Source organism: Marmota monax, unplaced genomic scaffold (assembly GCF_021218885.2).
Source record: "Marmota monax isolate L192 unplaced genomic scaffold, Marmota_monax_Labrador192_F-V1.1 WCK01_AAM20220418_F8-fsc00236, whole genome shotgun sequence".
Classification (NCBI taxonomy): domain Eukaryota; kingdom Metazoa; phylum Chordata; class Mammalia; order Rodentia; family Sciuridae; genus Marmota; species Marmota monax.
This window is the reverse complement of record NW_026693806.1, coordinates 330,730-347,810: the sequence shown is the minus strand read 5'-3', so window position 1 is coordinate 347,810 and position 17,081 is coordinate 330,730. Positions and strand designations below refer to the sequence as shown.

Below are 17,081 nucleotides of genomic sequence, written 5' to 3'. Positions count from 1 at the left end.
ACTACATATAGAGATTGAAATAATTGTTCATTATCATTGCAAGGATACAAGACCTTTTTCTGGGTATCCTAGTGCTTTACATGTCTCTCCTCAAGTAGTAGAAGGTCCTAGAGTCAGCTCCCTAAGGATCACAAAGCAAACTAAATTGTTACGTCTATCTTAAAGCTGCTAGAGCCGTAGGTGTGGGGATGGAAGGCTGGGCTTTTTTTCCCCTTTGCTGTTTCTCCTCAGGGTACTCTGCTTAGTGTTCTTCGTTACAGACTCTATATCTACTGTAAGTATTTTGCACTGTGGCCACGTGAATCTCTCCCAGTTTCTTGTATTTGCTGTCTTTGTTCCCCCAGTAGGAAATAATCAGTCGATTTTCAGTGCCCTGGTTTTTTTTTTGTTTTTTTGTTTTTTGTTTTTTTCCATTTCCTAGTTGCTGTGGGTTTCTCTTCTCAAGAGAGAAGCTCCTGCTTCCTTGACAGTTCTTGGTAAGGCTGATGTCAGCCTCCACTTATACCCTAGAGCCAAGCTAATAAAAGAATTTGAATTGGGTGGGAGTTCTATCTTTGTGCTGTGTTCTCCTGATTTGCCTTTGGCTCGAGGAAAGCAGGAGTTAGCTGCATGCCATGGTTTCCTGCCTTATCAAAGGAAGTGCAGTGTGAGCATTCATTTGTATGCAGGTATGTTCTTCAGAAAAGGAGAAAGTTGCACAGGAACTATTCCATTATACCCAAACCCAGTAGTCTTAAGGAGATGAAAATAAATGGCATATCCTCAGGATAAACTGCCTCTTGCACAGTCAGAAATGACACATAATGAATCAGTTATCATATAATGGTGTTTGGAGGGAGAGAAATTTCGTACTGATCAGAACCAGTGGCAAGCAGTGGTCTCTGGTCCTAAACAATCTTGTGAGCACAAACAGTTATGGACTCTTCACTTTGCCGTGAGCAGAAGTCTGACCCTAATAGACACATGCTGACATACTGTGGCTGAGTAAAGGTGTCAGAATTGCTACAACTCGTAACAAAGACACCTAACTCATTGCTGTCCAGAGGGGAGGCACAGAATTTGATAGCCAGTGAGACTTATGCAGACAGGCTGCTGTCATAAATTATCCTATTGGGGGTACATGGCAACTGCTCTTGTCTCTGAGCACTTAGCCTGTTTCTGAACAGCAGGCAGGAAATTTTGTGCATGATGGTATGAGCGTGGCTTTCACGGCTGCTGCTTCCCTTCTTTCATCAAGGCATCCGTGAGTTTTTCAGACATCAGCACTTTGTTGATTCTGCTGTACAGTTTTGCTCTGTCCATTTGTTCCACTGGCCACACTCTGGTTTCAGAATCTTTCCATCCAGCATGCTAGAAATGTTTGTCTGTAAATAAATGCCGCCTTTTCCATGATGCTGCCCTAACTTTGTGACGGCTAGAACCACCCCAGGCCCTCCCTTTCTGGGCCATTCTTCATTTCACCATAGGATTATTAACTTTGAAAACTCCATTTTCAAGCTGTCATTGGCCTCCTGGGGTGTGAGAACCCTAGGCCACCTGGCCTGGCTCAGGAGAGCCCGGCAGGATGGGCCTCCCTCCTGCCTGCCCATCTCAGGTGGTTGCATCTCGCCTGCCCTTTGGCGCCTGGTTACCATCAAACTCTCACACAAAGATGGGATAAGACTTCCATTGTCTCATTCTTTCCCTGCCTAAGCTGGAAGGCATCTTCCTCTTCTCAAGTCTCCTAGCACTTAATAGCTGAACCATGGACGAACTTGCGTTATGTGTATGTCTGTGTCTTCTCCCCACCAAGCTGGGCTGCGCAGGCCATCTCAGGCATCTTTACCTCCCCACGACACGCAGCACAGAGCCACATGCACACATGGTGTCATTGGATGGATTAATTCAAGTCAGGTGAACTCAGGTCTTTTCTCCTGTGGAGACTGTGTCATCCTGTGTCTCTTAGGTGTCTCTGTCTGCCAGGCACTTTGCATACCTTGTGTCATTTAGCAAGCGGAATGTCCCATTTCACGTTCTGTTCTGGGAGTGAGAGTAGGTGAGACTAATTGTGGGATGTGAACAGGCGGCCATACTGGACTAGAAGGGAAAGACTGATGCTGTGTGTTAGGCTAGCTCCTCCGAAAAAACAGAAGTCAAGATAAAATCAGAAGGACAGGAGCTTGTTGGTGACACACCTGTGAGGGAGATGGGGCTGCAGTGGGAGGAGGCTGGGAGAGCCCCCAGACCCCGTGGAGGGGGAAGGGCAGAGTCTGCACCTCAGTTTCAGCAAGGCCATCAGGGAGCCAGCGTTGTGTCCGTCGGAGGAGTCCCTGGTCCCTACCAGGCCTGGGCAGCCTGTGGGAGGACAACCTTAGCATGAGGTGCTGATGGATTTTAGAGTAGCCGCTGTGTCCCCTGCATTTGGAGGAGCATGTTTTCATGGCTATAGAATCAACCATACTGAAAGTTGAAAGGTTCCTTGTGCAGACAGGCCCTTCAGCTAGCGGGCAAAGTGAGGAACTAGGAAAGAAGATTTGCCCTCCACCTGCTGTTTGAACACGTGGACTCTTAGCTAGGAACAGTCTCTGTGTACTCAAAGGGAACATTTCTTTAATGTAGACCAGCCTGAGCCAAGCCACTGCTTCCAAGGGACACTGCACTGTGGACCTAGAAGCAAGCCTTTATCCTGGACTTGGTCGCCAGCCTTCAGAGCCCGGTGGCTCGTGGCCTCTCCTGGCAGGGCTTCCTCACTTTGCAGCAGGTTGTGTGAGTGCCTCCTTTGGGCACCCCTCAGTTTTTTGTGTCTCTCCCCACTAGACTTTGGGCATCTCAGAAGCCAGGAATTACTTTTTTTCTTTAGACACTTGTGCCTTACACAGTAGACACCAAAAAGGATACACAGCTTATAATGTAAATTGTTTTTCTGGAATGGGAGATGAGCTTGCAGTGGTCCCTCCATCGAGGGAATGGCCCATGTCCAGACAGTCCAAGGTGGACTTTGAACAGGCTTCTCCAAGATGGAGCTTCCCCTCCTGGGAAGTCTATTGTAACTCTTGACACTTACTCTCACGTCATTTACTCCATGTCACAGAGCCAAGGGTGGTTGCTGTTGCAGAGGGGATATTTTACTGTTGTTGGGTTTTTTGTTTTTCGTGGCACTAGGAATTGAACCCAGGGCCTCACACATGTTAAGCAAGTGCTGTACCCAAGCACTTTCAGACAGAGTCTCACCACATTGCCCAACCTGGCCTTAAATTTTTGATCCTCCTGCCTCTGTCTACTGAGTAGCTGGAAATAAAGTGTGTGCCATCACACCCAGTTTACTGGGTTTCTTTAAATGGTTTTGGGGTGGACTTTTTTTTTTGTTTTTAAACTAAGCATTGAACCCAGTGGTGCTTAACCATAGAGCCACATCCCCAGCCTCTTGCTAAGTTGCTTAGAACCTCACTAAGTTGCTGAGGCTGGCTTTGAACTTGCAGTCCTCCTGCCTCAGCCTCCTGAACCACTGGGATTACCGATGTGCACCACCAGGCCCAGCCAAACTGGCAAATTCTGGGATTGCATTGCTAATAGGTTTCCTTCAGGATGCCAGGCTTGTCTTTGCTTGTTGTGATCCCTTGCCCGTTACCTGAGGCTGTGCTCCTGGCCTCTGTGCTGCTCCTGTCTATAGGCCACCCCAGGCTTTTGCTGAGGATTCTCTTAAACCAGCAGCCCATGTGTGCCACAGGATTAAGTTTGGGAAGCCTGCCTGGTAGAAAATGGCCTTCCTAGGCTCCAGAAGTTTTCTACAATAATGGCTGATCTTTCTCTGAACTCAGTTCGCTTCTGTGATGAGTTACTAGGAAGACTTTTCAGATTTAAAGACCAGAAATGAGATTTAGCTCAGTGGTAGAGTGTTGCCTAGTATGCACATGAGGTTCAGCCCCCAGTGCGGGGGCCGGGGAGTGAGAATAAAAATAAAGGTCCTGCGTCTTTAAATATTTTCCTGGGCTTTACTCTAAGGATGGGGGGGTGTTGCTAAGAGTGACAAAAGCTGCTAACCGGAGAGTGGCAAGGAGCCTGTGCCTCTAAAGGTTAGAGGCGTCTCTCCTCATCTACCCCTATTCTAACCTCCTTTGAAAACAGATCTGCAAAAAAATTTACAACAGTTTAGGAAGAATTGCAACTTTTTATTCACCATCCCAACCAGGACTTTCTAAGAACACTCCTAATTTTAAATAATCCTCCCACTGCCCCACAGATCCCCATCCATCTCTGGAATGTCCTGATATACAAACTACATAGCCCCCTTTCTTCTTTTTCTCATGGTCCTTTTTTTATATCATAAGACAGCATAAGAATCCTTGGTTGAATCACGTGTCTCGGTTTTGGTTTCATGACCCAAGATCACCCAGGTGGGAAGAAGACCCTGGAGCACTGGGCAGATGAACAAGGTCTCATTTCCCAAGAAATGCCGTACTTGTGCAGAAGCTAAAGATGTGCTTAGAAAAATGGGGGTTTTGAGTTCAAATGCAGGCTCAGTAGAAATCTGTTGAGTTAAATGAAATTTACTGTCTGCTTCTGCTTGGAGAGGCCACATGTGGAGGGACCTCTGGGCACACCACCAGCAGGCAAGGCTTGGGGTGCCTTCACCCCACTGCACTGGGAGCAGCAGCTGATTTCCCAGCATGCATCCTGGAAGCCTGTGTCCTTGGGTAGTTCTGGCCAGTGTGACACAAACCTCTGATCTCCCAGGAGGAAACCAGCAAGACTGCCTCACTCAGATGGGCACCACAGCCTTCAAAGTAGAACTGGCCTAGAAGTTCTCATATTATTTAAAAGCAGGCATTTCTTTAACTGCACAGAGGTACTATGTATTTTATGATCAGTCAGGAAGGCAAGATCTGTTGGTATCGTCCCACTTCTCTTGGCTCCTGTATTTATTTGTGTTTTTGCTTTTCCATTGCAGGTAAACTAAAAGATCTTGGGAACTTGGTTCTCCGACCTTTTGGGCTCTCCACAGAAAATTTCCAGATCAAACAAGATTCCTCTACTGGCTCCTACTCCATCAATTTTGTTCAGAATCCAAATAATAATAGATAACAAAGATAACAATAGCTTTAAAACCTGACTTGGAAATTGTGTGCTGCTTGCTGTTCGCAAGGGGCAAGGCCCTGCCAATATTTAATTTTCAAAAGCATCTTAATCTAAGCTAGTCCAAAAGGCTACCAGTAGAGCCTAGAGCCACCTCTTCACTCTTGTTTCATGGTCAGAGTGGAAGGTACTTCTAATGCAATGAGCCTCATTTAATTTCATTTTAAGGTGGTGTCTGTGCAGCTGTTGTCCCTGGTTCTGACTGTCCTTTGTCCAGGAGGAAGTCTGCTTGGCAAGGCTGACTTCCCTGAGCCACACAAACCCACTAGCCTAGCAGACCTGTGGTCTGGGAGACTGCCTGGATGTGATTGACAGCCTCCTCGGGGTCCCTGGAGTCTGCTGCCCCTCCCTGATCACACAGCTCCTGGCTGCTGTGCAGGGTCTCCAGGATTCCCTGGTTTCCTCTGTAATAATAAAAGCTTTCTTTGGTGGTCTGGACTGGGTTGTGATTTTGTCCCCTTCTCAACAGCTAAAGTCCACTGGCTTTGGGCAGTAGTGTTGGTTTGAGGCAGCATGGCTGATTCCAAATTCCACAAATCTGCCAAAGTTATAGTTGCTGCCTTGAAGATTTATCTTGAAGAGATGACCATCCTATGAACTAGAATTCAGAAGTTCCACCTCAGGAGCTGTCTTGGGCCCCTTCAGGTTTGTGCAGATGATTATGAAATCAGTGGTTTTGACCAAGCCTTCATTGTAATTTCAATTTAAAATAGCTTCATTCAGGAATGGTGGTGTGCAGATCCCAGAACTAAACCATATTCTTTCAGACATGTGACACCAAAGGTTTGCAGGAGAGATGATTTTCCTAGTCATCTGTTGGTGCTGGGGAAAAGTTTTCACACTCTTATTTGAGTGCACAGGCGGGACATATAGGTTCATGTGGGGACTCTGTAAGTGGCATGCACCAAGGACTGTGCAGGTGGGTCCTGCTGGCTGCAGAAGCCCCAGTACAGGATGCTGTAGACAGGGCGGGAGCGGGTGTAGACTCCTTCACAATCTTGAAAAATTGAAGGGCTAAGGTGGTAGTTCAGTGGTAGAGTGTGTTTCTAGCATGCACTAGGTCCTGGATTCAGTTCCCAGGACAGCAAAAGAAAGGGAAAACATTTAAACAGTACTTTCCATTTTGTGAATTCTATCTATTTTAATGTGTTCTGAATTCTACAACTACAAATTAAAATAATTTTAAAATATTTAGTTAATTCCTTGAAAAATAACATTTTGTGTTAACATGAAAAATATTAAAAATATCTTCCGAAGCATGTTTTAGTGAGAAGTAATGACATCTTGCACTTGTGCAAGCCTCTTGACTGACAGCCAGCAGGATTCTCTCGTCTGCTTCTGTGCTCAGTGTGTCATACTATCACATGTCGTGGGAAAAGTCTACCTCATGCTCATGACAGATTGACAGTGAAGAGAGCACATAACCCCCAACATTACAAAGATAGTTTTGACCCCACGGGCACCTGAGAGGGTCTCAGGAATGCCTCGGGAACCTTGAACTGCATTTTGAGAATTGCTTTGTGATTACTAGGACTTTGGAGCTAGATGGTGGAGACTACTGAAAGACCATCCCTACCTCCAATGAGCAGGAAATGGACAGTTTGCTTAGTTAAGAGATGCCAGGGCCTGCCATTGCCTCAGGGTGTGGAGGCCTTGCTCTTAGGCAAGCTCCCTCTACCACCACACTGAAATCTCAACAGAGTGCCAGGCCAAGCCAACCTTGCAGGCTTCCAGGGAGTGGGCCAGGCAGTGCATCTGGAAAGAAAAGGAAGGGATCTCAATTGGTGTGAGTTTGCTCAAGCCAAGGCGGTTTTTGTCCAGCACCTACCTGCTTCCAAAATCTAGAAGAAAATGCTTGACCATAAAAAAGTTGTGAAAGAATGCAAAAATAGGGAAGAAGGTGCCTATATTTGCCTATTCTGCTAAAATGTATGATTTTAACATTCTGTGATGCCCAACCAAAAAAGGTAGAGCAGAGTTCACTTTTTCTGGTGCTGGGGACTGAACCCAGGGCCTCACACGTGCTAAGCACATGCTCTATCGCAGAGCTGTACCCTCAGCCTCCAGAGTTTACTCCTAAGGTCATCACACTGTAGCATGGTATATATTCTTATTGCAATAAATCAAAATAACTTTGGATCTCCTTTTAGAATTGCTTTGAGGACTCTATAAAACATTCTTTAAAATACTATGATCTGGGGCTGGGGATGTGGCTCGAGCAGTAGCACGCTCACCTGGCATGCGTGCGGCCTGGGTTCAATCCTCAGCACCACATACAAACAAAGATGTTGTGTCCACCGAAAACTAAAAAATAAAATATTAAAAAATTCTCTCTCTCTCTCTCTTTAAAAAAAATAAATAAAATAAATACTATGATCTGTTGTTTCCCTGTCTACTGCCATGCTAAGTAGACAGTGAGTTCCTAAAAGGGAATGGCCATACTCAGCACCAGCACCTACATTCCACTGGAAACTTGGTCTATTGGAACTGGAACAAGACATGGTCTCAATGTGACAACCATCAATATGCAGAATTCTTCAGATTCTTGTGCTTTATTCAGTGTCTGTTTTGAAAAATGTTTTTTTGCGCCAGATACAGTGGCACAAACCTGTAATCCCAGAATTGAGAAAGCTGAGGCAGGAGGATCTCAAGTTCAAGCCCAGCCTCAGTGGTAAAGTGCCCCTAGGTTCATCCCCAGAACAAACAAAAATTCCAGTCTCTTCTGTAACGTGCCACATGTGCTTCCCTTCTCTCACAAGCACAGCTGGCTTGATCAGTTGTATTTGTTTTTAACCTTTTGCTCCTTATCCCTCTCCCCCTACAATGCCACATCTTCTCACTTAACAGGTAACTGTAGTTTTAAGTGAAGAACTCTACACCATGTCCGGATGCAGAGGCTAGGGAGTGGCTGAGCCTCCTTGGCTAATGACCTTAGCCACATAACCACTGGGCCTGTATCTGAGATTCTGCAAAATGCCAGATTTCACATGCTGTCCCTGCAGAATTGCTCGGATAGTCAATAGGCACAATGCAAAGCTGTCCTTACTACATCTGGTGTCGATAAAGGTAGGGGAACTGCTTTAGGAAATGTTGTCTGGCCTGTGGTTGTTTCTGCTGCTCCTTGAGTCTGAACTGGCCTCCAAGACCACTGGTGAGCAGCATGCCACACAGCTGCAAGCTAGAACATAGGGGATTTAAGGAAGACCAGACATGGTTGTTTTAGGGGCATCTTACTGTCCCAATAGACAGTGGCATAGAGAGCTGGCAATAGGTATTAAAAAATAAAGATATATTTTTGCAGGTGTATGGTCCTAAGAGCTAATCAGGCCTGCAAATCCTGTCCCTGCAACCAGCTTAGCAGGACTTGGAATGTTAAAGGGGAAGACCATGATAGGAGACTAAAGAAGAGGGCTGCTGAGGCAGCTTTGCAGGTCAATGGTGACTTTAATTTCCTTGAGGAAGATAAAGGGAAGAGTCCAAAACTGCAGACTGCAGTCTGAGAATCCCAGACTGCAGTCTGAGAATCCACAGATCGGTGACAAGCCCTTCCCATTTCCTGTTAACAGTGCTTTCTTCTAAGCCTGCCCAAGGAGCTGCTGAAGCTCAGTGGAGCTGTCCCAGTTCAGATGCGTCCTGTGAGTCTGCAGCCCAGTGGCAACTACCAGCCCTGGCTCTATGTCCCTTCCTTCTGCTCTCTGATCACTTCCCCTCTTCCCTGCCTACTCTCTCTCCTCCCTTATTTCTTAAGGCCTTGAACTCTTTCTGTATTAACTCCTATCTGTACTTGACCAATGTTTGCAGTCCTTTTCAGCCTCTGTATGAGGCCTGACAAGCTGAATCCTATCACTTGGCTTTCCTTGAAAAGGGAGGTTTGTGCACATTCCACCAGAAGTGGCTGGAAGATCTGTGCCTTCAGTGAACTATACAGTTGCGAGGTGTAGAGGGAAAAGAGGTGAGCATTTCCCATCACTTCCTTCTGCAGAGTATAGAGCTGTCTTGAGCCCACACCAGACTGAGTCTGTTAATGCTCCTGGTAATGAAAAATTGATTACTTGGGATCAGCCAGCCCAAGAGGCAGGGCTAAACAAAGCTTAGTGCATCCGAAAGACTGCTTAAAACCATTCAAGGGGCAAAGAAAGAGAAAGCTATTGTATGAAAACTAGTGAGTATGTCCCAGTTTTTATATTTCAAAGCATCAAAAATTTCAATCTTCAAGGCAGGCAGGACAGCAAGTTTGAGGCCAGCCTGGGCAATTTAACAAGACCCTGCTTACAAAAGGGCTGGGGGTGTAGCTCAGTGGTATAGTGCCCTGGGTTCAATCCCCAGTGCCACAACAAAAATTCCATCTTCCTCACCACAAGTTGGTACTTGTCAAAGCTAGGGATGGGTTAGTTTTTGTTTTGTTTTGTTTAATACATTTAGATTTTCTATAATTAAAAAATAAAATGTTCTATTTTCCAACCCCCCTGAGATCTGCAAGCTGGAAGTAAATCTCCGTCATACAAAGTTCCACCCGCCAGACCAAGGCTTCCTTTCTTTTTCCCTTCACTCCAGGGGAAATAAGCAGCTCATATTTCCTGCTTATGGGACAGCAGGACCTGCTGCCTCACTGCCATGGCAGCCCATGGTACTAATTTGTGGCAGTGACTCAGTCAGTGTCAGCTAGTCTTTGTTCCTATTAGTCCCTGTGCTAGTTCTCACTAGAGTATGACCTGACAAAATGGGAACTGTCACCAGGCACTGGGGCTTAGCGGCCTGTCAGTATGATGGAGGTGAAGGGAACATCTCTTTTGGGTTCCAAATGAAGAGCTGGACCCAGAGATCCTAGAGTCTTACTGTCTTGCGTGGGGTGGAGTGCCAGACTGCTGGCCACCAGATGTCCATCTGGTTCACACAGCAGCTGCCACATGCCACCCCAGCACACAAGCATGCAGCTTCCAGTCAGTCAGAAATTCTAAGCCCAAAACTGTTCAGGGAGCTACCGGAGCCCCCAGGGTGACAAGTGAGGGAACAGAGCGAGGTAAGGAAAGCAGAACGGGGGAGGTTTGGGGAGGCCATGATGTGGCACATCAAGCTGTTTTGTAGGGGTGTTCTGACTGCTCCAAAATAGTACGCCATTTACAGCTTTGCCTCATGCACTTGATTGGGAGAAAAGGCCTGACAGTTTTCTAGGGCAGTGTGACACTTAAGCTGGATTCTGCCATTGGTGAAGTTGGCAGCAGAGAAAACAGTTCCTGCAAAGCTTTTCTGCCTGCCTTATTTTCTGCAGGTCTAACATTCAAGCATGTGAAAGATCACAGCCATTGCTGTCTCACTGAAGGCCTGAGCATGCTTTTTCTGGGGTAATAACACTACCCTTTTTCCTTGTGACACTTCACACTGATGTTATAGTGTACCTTACTTGGAAAATTTGAGCTGTCTTCTCAGGATCTGCAGCAGTTAAAATACTGAACGTAGTTCACATAACTACAAAATTCCCTGATGTCTCCCCAGCATCTTGAGCCTTGACTGAATAGGAACTGAAGAGCTTGGTTGGTGAGACTGAACTTCCACACCCAATTCTGGCCAGTAAGTTCCGTGTGACTTTGTGGCCAGGAAAGTCACTGATAAAAGGACCCTTTCATATCACAAATTTGCCGTCCCTCCTTTACTTCAGAAAATTGTTTCTACAAACTTGCCTCACAAGGAAATAATGGATGGGCTAATCCTAGAAGTACTCTCAACTCTTAATGACCCAGTCACTGACCTGGCCAGTTCTTCCTCTGGCACAGTATTCCTGAATCATCATCTCTTTCACCCAATTCATTACCTTCTGAACACCAAAGCAAAGGAGGAGTCATTAATGTTAAGGCCATAAACTGTCATTCTGAATAAGCAGAGATTTGGCAGAACACTCATCATTAAATAAAAGTATGCTTAATAAACACTAAATGAAACAGGAAAAAATGAGGTATTGGATATAAAAATAAGAAAACAGCTTATTTTTATCTAAAATATTTGCCATGACAGGAAGGAACTTGTGTGACCTATACATGATTCCAAGGTATGGCTCAGAAGTTACACTTCTTTATCTAAAGACCAACATCAATATTTCAGGTTGTACCATGTGTTTCCTCGCTTGTTCCCTGTACCTTGTAGGAGGTGTCTATCCCTACACACATGTACCTGCTCAGGAATGGTCTCAGGTAGGCCTTCCCTGGTAAGCAAGCATGTGGCTTAACTTCTCTTGTCTCTAGTTCCATTTTTGTTAGTGAGAAACTTGAGAAAAAGGGTATTAACAGAGCAGATTCCAGTGGCCTCCTTTTTATACTCCTTTAGATAAACTGAAATGGGAGAATGAGAGGAAAGATTACTATGTGTACTCTGGAATAACAGCCTTCTAAAGGATTGTTTTACAGAAATGGAAAAAGGGTGGGCAGGACATACTGACCTAAGATTCTGGGTCAGTCCTGAAAAATCTCACTTGTCTGGTGGATTTGAAAAGGCTACTTTTTCCCCTAACAACTAAGTGTTTCAGGTTCTCAAATCAAATGTTTGACCTCCTGTCGGATATGGTGGGCTTTTAAAAAAGCAGCCATTTATCATGAGGTTAGGATGCCTTAATGTTACAACAAAACCAGACAAACCTCAGTGGCTGTTTAATTATATCCAACTCAGAAGGATATGTTATTTCCATCAAAAAAGTAGTTGAATTGTACACAGGGTCCTAACTAAACTATTTCACCTTCCTTATCCTTAGTTATAAAAAACTCCATGAAGTCTCCTAGTGATCAGAAGCCTCAGACTGTTCTTAAGTATGTTGCTACCCTATATGCTGGGCACTGTGGCACTTATCTGAACTCCCAGTGGCTTGGAGGAAGAGGCAGGGGGATCAAAAGTTCAAGACCAGCCTCAGCAACTTAGCAAGCAAGGCCCTCAGCAATTTAATGAGGCCTGTCTCAAAATAAAAAGGGCTGGGAATGTAGCTTAGTTGGTAAAGCACTGTTAGGTTCAATCCCCAATATCAAAAAAAAAAAAAAGAACAAAAAAAGAAATATTGCTGAACAGCTTCCTGAAGTACAAAGAATGACTGGATTTCAATAGTTAAAAATGATAATCCTGTAAAACTCTTAAAAAAAAAAAAAAAAACTAACCCCTACAAAGTAAAAGTTTTTAAATAACTAAATTTTAAAAAAAATCAAAGACTTTATTGGATAAGTGTTACACAACATTCTTCAACATTTAACTCTGAGCATACTTAAGATGAGAAACAATTTTTGTCATTCAAGTCTACAAAATGAAATAGGCTTGTGAAGATTTGAAATACAGACAAAAGGTAGCATGAAGCAAAGCTTAAATATTAAGCAACTAAAGCAATATAAGTGATGTCACAACATGGTCTAGATTTTAAATACCACCAAGTTTCATTTTTTAAAAAATGAAAATCTAGTTTGTAACAAAACATCTTTGAGAATTTATTATGAGAAAAAATATTTAGATACTTAAAACTCGATCTCTCCCATTTATTTTGCCTTAATATTATTACTTCTTGGTCATTCCCATTACTCTACACAAAGAATCCTAAAGCTTAGTTTAAAATCCTCATTATACAATCCACGTGTAATCCCACCAAGGCTTGGGAGTCATCTGGTTCTTGAAATGAGCCTAAAAGGTACTGCTGGTGTTAGGTATCTGAAAGGCCAAGATGACCCATGCCATCACCCTTGGGCCATCTAGAGTAGGGCACCTGATAGTACCTGTCATCTTTAGAATTTCCTGCTGCTATAGTTCCTGAGCTGACTTTTTCCAATTTGATAAGATATATAATGACTTCATAATACTGAATCTTCCAAAAAGACAACTGTAGGATGCAGTCAACACTTTTAATTACTTGCAATGTAATTAGGATTTGTATTAAGCTCACAAGGCTCAAGACTGCCTGTTTTCTTGAGTTGTAAAAAACAATCAGTCAGATAAATTAAATATTCTAAATCTTTCACCTAGAACATTTTATCAATCCTGAGCATGTGGTCATTAGGTAATTCCAAACCTATACAGTAAGATCACGGAAAGAACACCTGAGCCAAGTGCTCAGCTATCTATTATGTTGCTTCAAATGAATTTGTGGGGGTTTTTTTGGCATTTTTTTTCTTTCTTTTTTTTTTTTTTAACAAGTAACCAATATGGAATAATCTTTCTGATTTAAAAAATAAATCAGTATTGCCACTAAAAAACTTCAGTTTTTTTATTAAAAGTACGGCACCATCAAATATAAAATGCCTTAAAAATGTAGTACTAACAGGTCCATCTGATTTTCTCATGTTTTCTCCATTCATTAAAAAAGAGAAATTAAAGTTTTTCATAATATGTACTTATCAAAGAAAGAAATTATGGTCTCTACTAAGAATTCGTGTTCCATGCACAGAAAGTTCAAGCTATCTTTATGGATCTCTTCTGGCCACTCATCCCCCAGGGCCAAGTCCTACCTGACACCTGTGAGAATTTCTTGCAATTAGATGGAGGGGCTCTCTGTAAAGAGGTCCACATCAAAATTCAGATGTTGTTACCTCTTCTGAACAAGATAAAATCAATAAGGACAGAGACAAGAATAAAACTTTTTCCAGCTCAGTAAATTAAGAACTAGCTCTTGGAGTATACATTTTCACTCCAAGGTCAACACTAGACTATCCACTTGGAGTCAAAATATGAAAAGATAAGCATGTAGTTATGAAAATGTGCACAAAATGTTAAATACTAGTGGCAAATAAATACACCTTAATATGTTCTAACAAGCAAACATGTATTCAAGATAATACAGCCCTGCTTTAGTTAAAGAAAGAAATGATCCAAATTTGTTTGTTGAGTGGGGCACTTTGCCATCCCTCCAGAGGGATGTTAGATAATCTTTCCTCTTGTTTCCACTGGCACCCTGAAGGAGACATTGGCCTTAGCACGAGACTATTGCTGTTTCATAAGAACCATTCTAGAAATACCATTGCTCATATCTGAACTGATTAACATAAGCCTTGGAGCAAGCACGAACTTTAGGTATGAAAAATAATTCAGCATTTCTGCATCATCCCGTGCCCTTTAGGCCTGTCCAGACTGTACTGATAAGAACTTCACATTCTAAGGAAGTTATTGTCAGTGATTCTCCATATGTAAGATTCAAGTGAGTTCTTACGTGTATTCACATCACTTTCTCCTCATCTCATGCATAATTTATTGCAGTAGTTTTAGAAAATATTCCCTAATACCTTTTCTTCAGTTTATTATAATGCAAGTGCCCCTTTATAGACTTTTGGGTTTAACCACTGCCTTAACATTTACTTCTTAGTGCAGCTTTAAAAATCTCCAATTTCATTCAGTCCTGATGCTCTGATGTTCTCTGTCATTGTGGTACAGGTCCATGAAACCAGCAGCCTGCTAATGTCTTTGTGCTGAAATATAGTAAAGAAAAGGAAGAAAATGTAGTTAAGCACAGGTAATTATATAAGAAATAAAGAAGTCCTTGTTTAAATTAAGCCCTATATAGATTTATGGGACTTTTTCTTTTAAATCAGTTAAACTTGACCATTTTTTTGAGGAAAAAACTTACTGCCATTCTAAAACAGAAGCATTTGTTATTTCTGAAGTTTATGTGGCCAAATTCCAACACAAGTTAAATGCTGCCATCTTCACATAATCATTCTGCACTTGAGTCTTTTTTATATATATATATACATGTTCATGAATATTTGCCTGCTGACAGGGAAATTTTAACTTTGTTCTTTATGTTGACATACCAAGGTAATAAGAAGTCAGCATAGCTGGTATGGACTACTGGGAAACACGAGCCTTCTCTAGCACAAGAGAGCCTACAGTCTTAGGAAGCAAAATTTATATAATAGAACCAGTCTACTGAAAAATCAACTGAAGATCACCCTGTTTGCACATGTGCACACAGTAAATAAGAGGGGAGTGGAGGGTGCCTCCCCAGAGGTAGACACAGCACATCAGAAGGCATCAAGAGTACCATTTTGATACTGGAAGACAACTGAGGTACACTGGTTAGACCACAGTGTCCCTTATTACACCAGCAAACTTGATTACTGACAAAGCTTACTTTACTTCACCACAGCTCCAACAAAAAACAGGACTCAAGCATGTGCTTACAGAGAGCAAGGCTTATAAAAATTACTGCCAAGTAGCATGACCAATGCCCAACATTACCAACCTCCTAATATCACAAAGTAGTAAGAATCCCACTGAAACCCTCTATAATCAATGGGAGCTTCTCTCAATGTGGGAGCTTAAGTGCCAATGAAAGTTTGAACTCCAGAAGAAGCGATCCATGGAAAGAAACATGAGTTTGTTTACTTGTTTGTTTTTTGTCAAATGCATTTTTAAACCAGAGATATGGTATTTTGGTGAAATAATAACACACAAACAATGCAAAAAAGGAAAAATGAAACCACCCCATCCTTCTCAATGTTTAACTTCCAAACAAAGTAGGCGACTTTCCTGTGGTATTATTTAACAAACACTTGACTTTATGTTAACTTCCCAGTGTTGTCGTGCTTCATCTGCTTAGTGGATCAAGGCCTATAAGATAAATTCCACAGGACATCCTATCACATTTCTTTACAAACAATGAAAAATGACTTGTAGCCATAAATAATGCACACATCAATATGAAAGGCGGAGGCAGTCCTCGCTTCTGAAGAAAAAGAATGATTAAGTTTTATAATTCCACGTTAAGAAAAGTTTTTACTTTCTAAAAGTAAGAGATCCAGCTAATATGATCACAATCCTCACAGATTTAGACTCACATAAAACTTTTTTGAGAGAAAAAAGGGTCAATGCCACATATGATTCCATTTCCTTCTATTTTTGAGTCTCAAAACCTGACTGATCTTCCTGAGGCCTCCTCAAGTTCAGTTAAGATCAGAGCAGGAAAGCCAAGGATTCCTATGAGAGGGGCAGAAAACCGAAACCACTGTTCCCTCAAGAGATCACTGTAAGGTAGCTACCACCATTACAGATGAGTCCCAAATTCAACCAGTCTCTGATCTAAAACATGCCCTTCTGACACAGCTTGCAAATTATAACTCATTTGCAACTACTTAGCTCTTCAGTAGCTGCAAAAATACCAGGTTAACAGCGCTGCCCCTACCCCAAAAGGAAGGCTAAATACTTACTACTTACATTAAGAAAGTAATGAAAGATCATAAATTCAAAAGGAGCACAGCAACAACACAAAAATCCCTGAACTTTTCCTACCAAATAAGAATCCAAAATAAGCCATTCAGGCATCATCCAGGAAATCAATAAAAGCTTATGGAAATAGATTATAACTACATTTCAGTATTATCTTTTACCACCCCTGGAATTCTTACCTTATGTAAATGACAATGGTTCTGAGATGAATTCAACATTGTGTGTGTGTGTGTGTATTCATACTTATGTATACAGGAAGAAGCAATCACTCATAGGAAATTAAAGACATGAATATAAAAGTGACAAAGATTGAAATAGGGAAAAAAATGAAGAAACCCAGTACTTGATTTTCATGGATAAGCAGCTATTTGATATAATTCTTCAAAGAAACTCCCAACTGCTACCATCCTACAAGAAACTGTGCTCAGTTTATGGAAACTCACAGGAAGCTCTACTTCTTCATCACAGCAGGTAGAATCAATTAAAAGTTATTTTCACTCATTAAAGCTATCACCTACATGAAGTACATCCAGCTATCAAGGTCAATGAAAACTAAAGAAAAAGGACTAATGAATTCTTTGAAATCTAGCCTAGTCTACTTCAGGAATGATTAAGTGATGACATGATGCCCTCTTCACTTCGTGGCAGGGCTTCAAACAGACAGACCTGCCCGTTTCACTGTTAACTTCAATGCTCCCAGTCTGAATCCACAGTGGTCTGTCAGACACTGTAAGGGAGCAGCAGGACTCGTCACTGTCTGATGTAATAGCTGCCATTTGTTGAGACCTATG

At 42.6% G+C, this 17,081-nt stretch overlaps 2 protein-coding genes across 7 annotated transcripts in view; one reads left to right on the top strand and one right to left on the bottom strand.

The window, feature by feature from the left end:
- The window catches only part of Ttc1 (tetratricopeptide repeat domain 1), a 49,747-nt gene extending 44,197 nt beyond the window's left edge, over window positions 1-5,550 (top strand). For all 3 annotated transcript variants that reach the window (XM_046462195.1, XM_046462194.2, XM_046462196.2), the window contains exon 8: window positions 4,928-5,550. In XM_046462195.1, coding sequence (XP_046318151.1) covers window positions 4,928-5,061 — 134 coding nt within the window. In that variant the 3' untranslated portion in view covers window positions 5,062-5,550. The remainder of the gene's footprint in view (window positions 1-4,927) is intronic.
- Window positions 5,551-12,275: 6,725 nt separating this feature from the next.
- Window positions 12,276-17,081, bottom strand: part of Pwwp2a (PWWP domain containing 2A) — a 37,399-nt gene continuing 32,593 nt past the window's right edge. For 2 of the 4 annotated variants that reach the window (XM_046462197.2, XM_046462201.2), the window contains exon 3: window positions 12,276-14,531. Coding sequence is in view for 2 of the 4 variants with exons in the window: in XM_046462201.2 (XP_046318157.1) it covers window positions 14,518-14,531 (14 nt within the window). In the remaining 2 variants the exon portion in view is untranslated. Of the gene's footprint in view, window positions 14,532-16,956; window positions 17,077-17,081 lie in introns of those variants that run through there. The other 2 variants (XM_046462199.2, XM_046462198.2) reach the window with 2 other exon arrangements.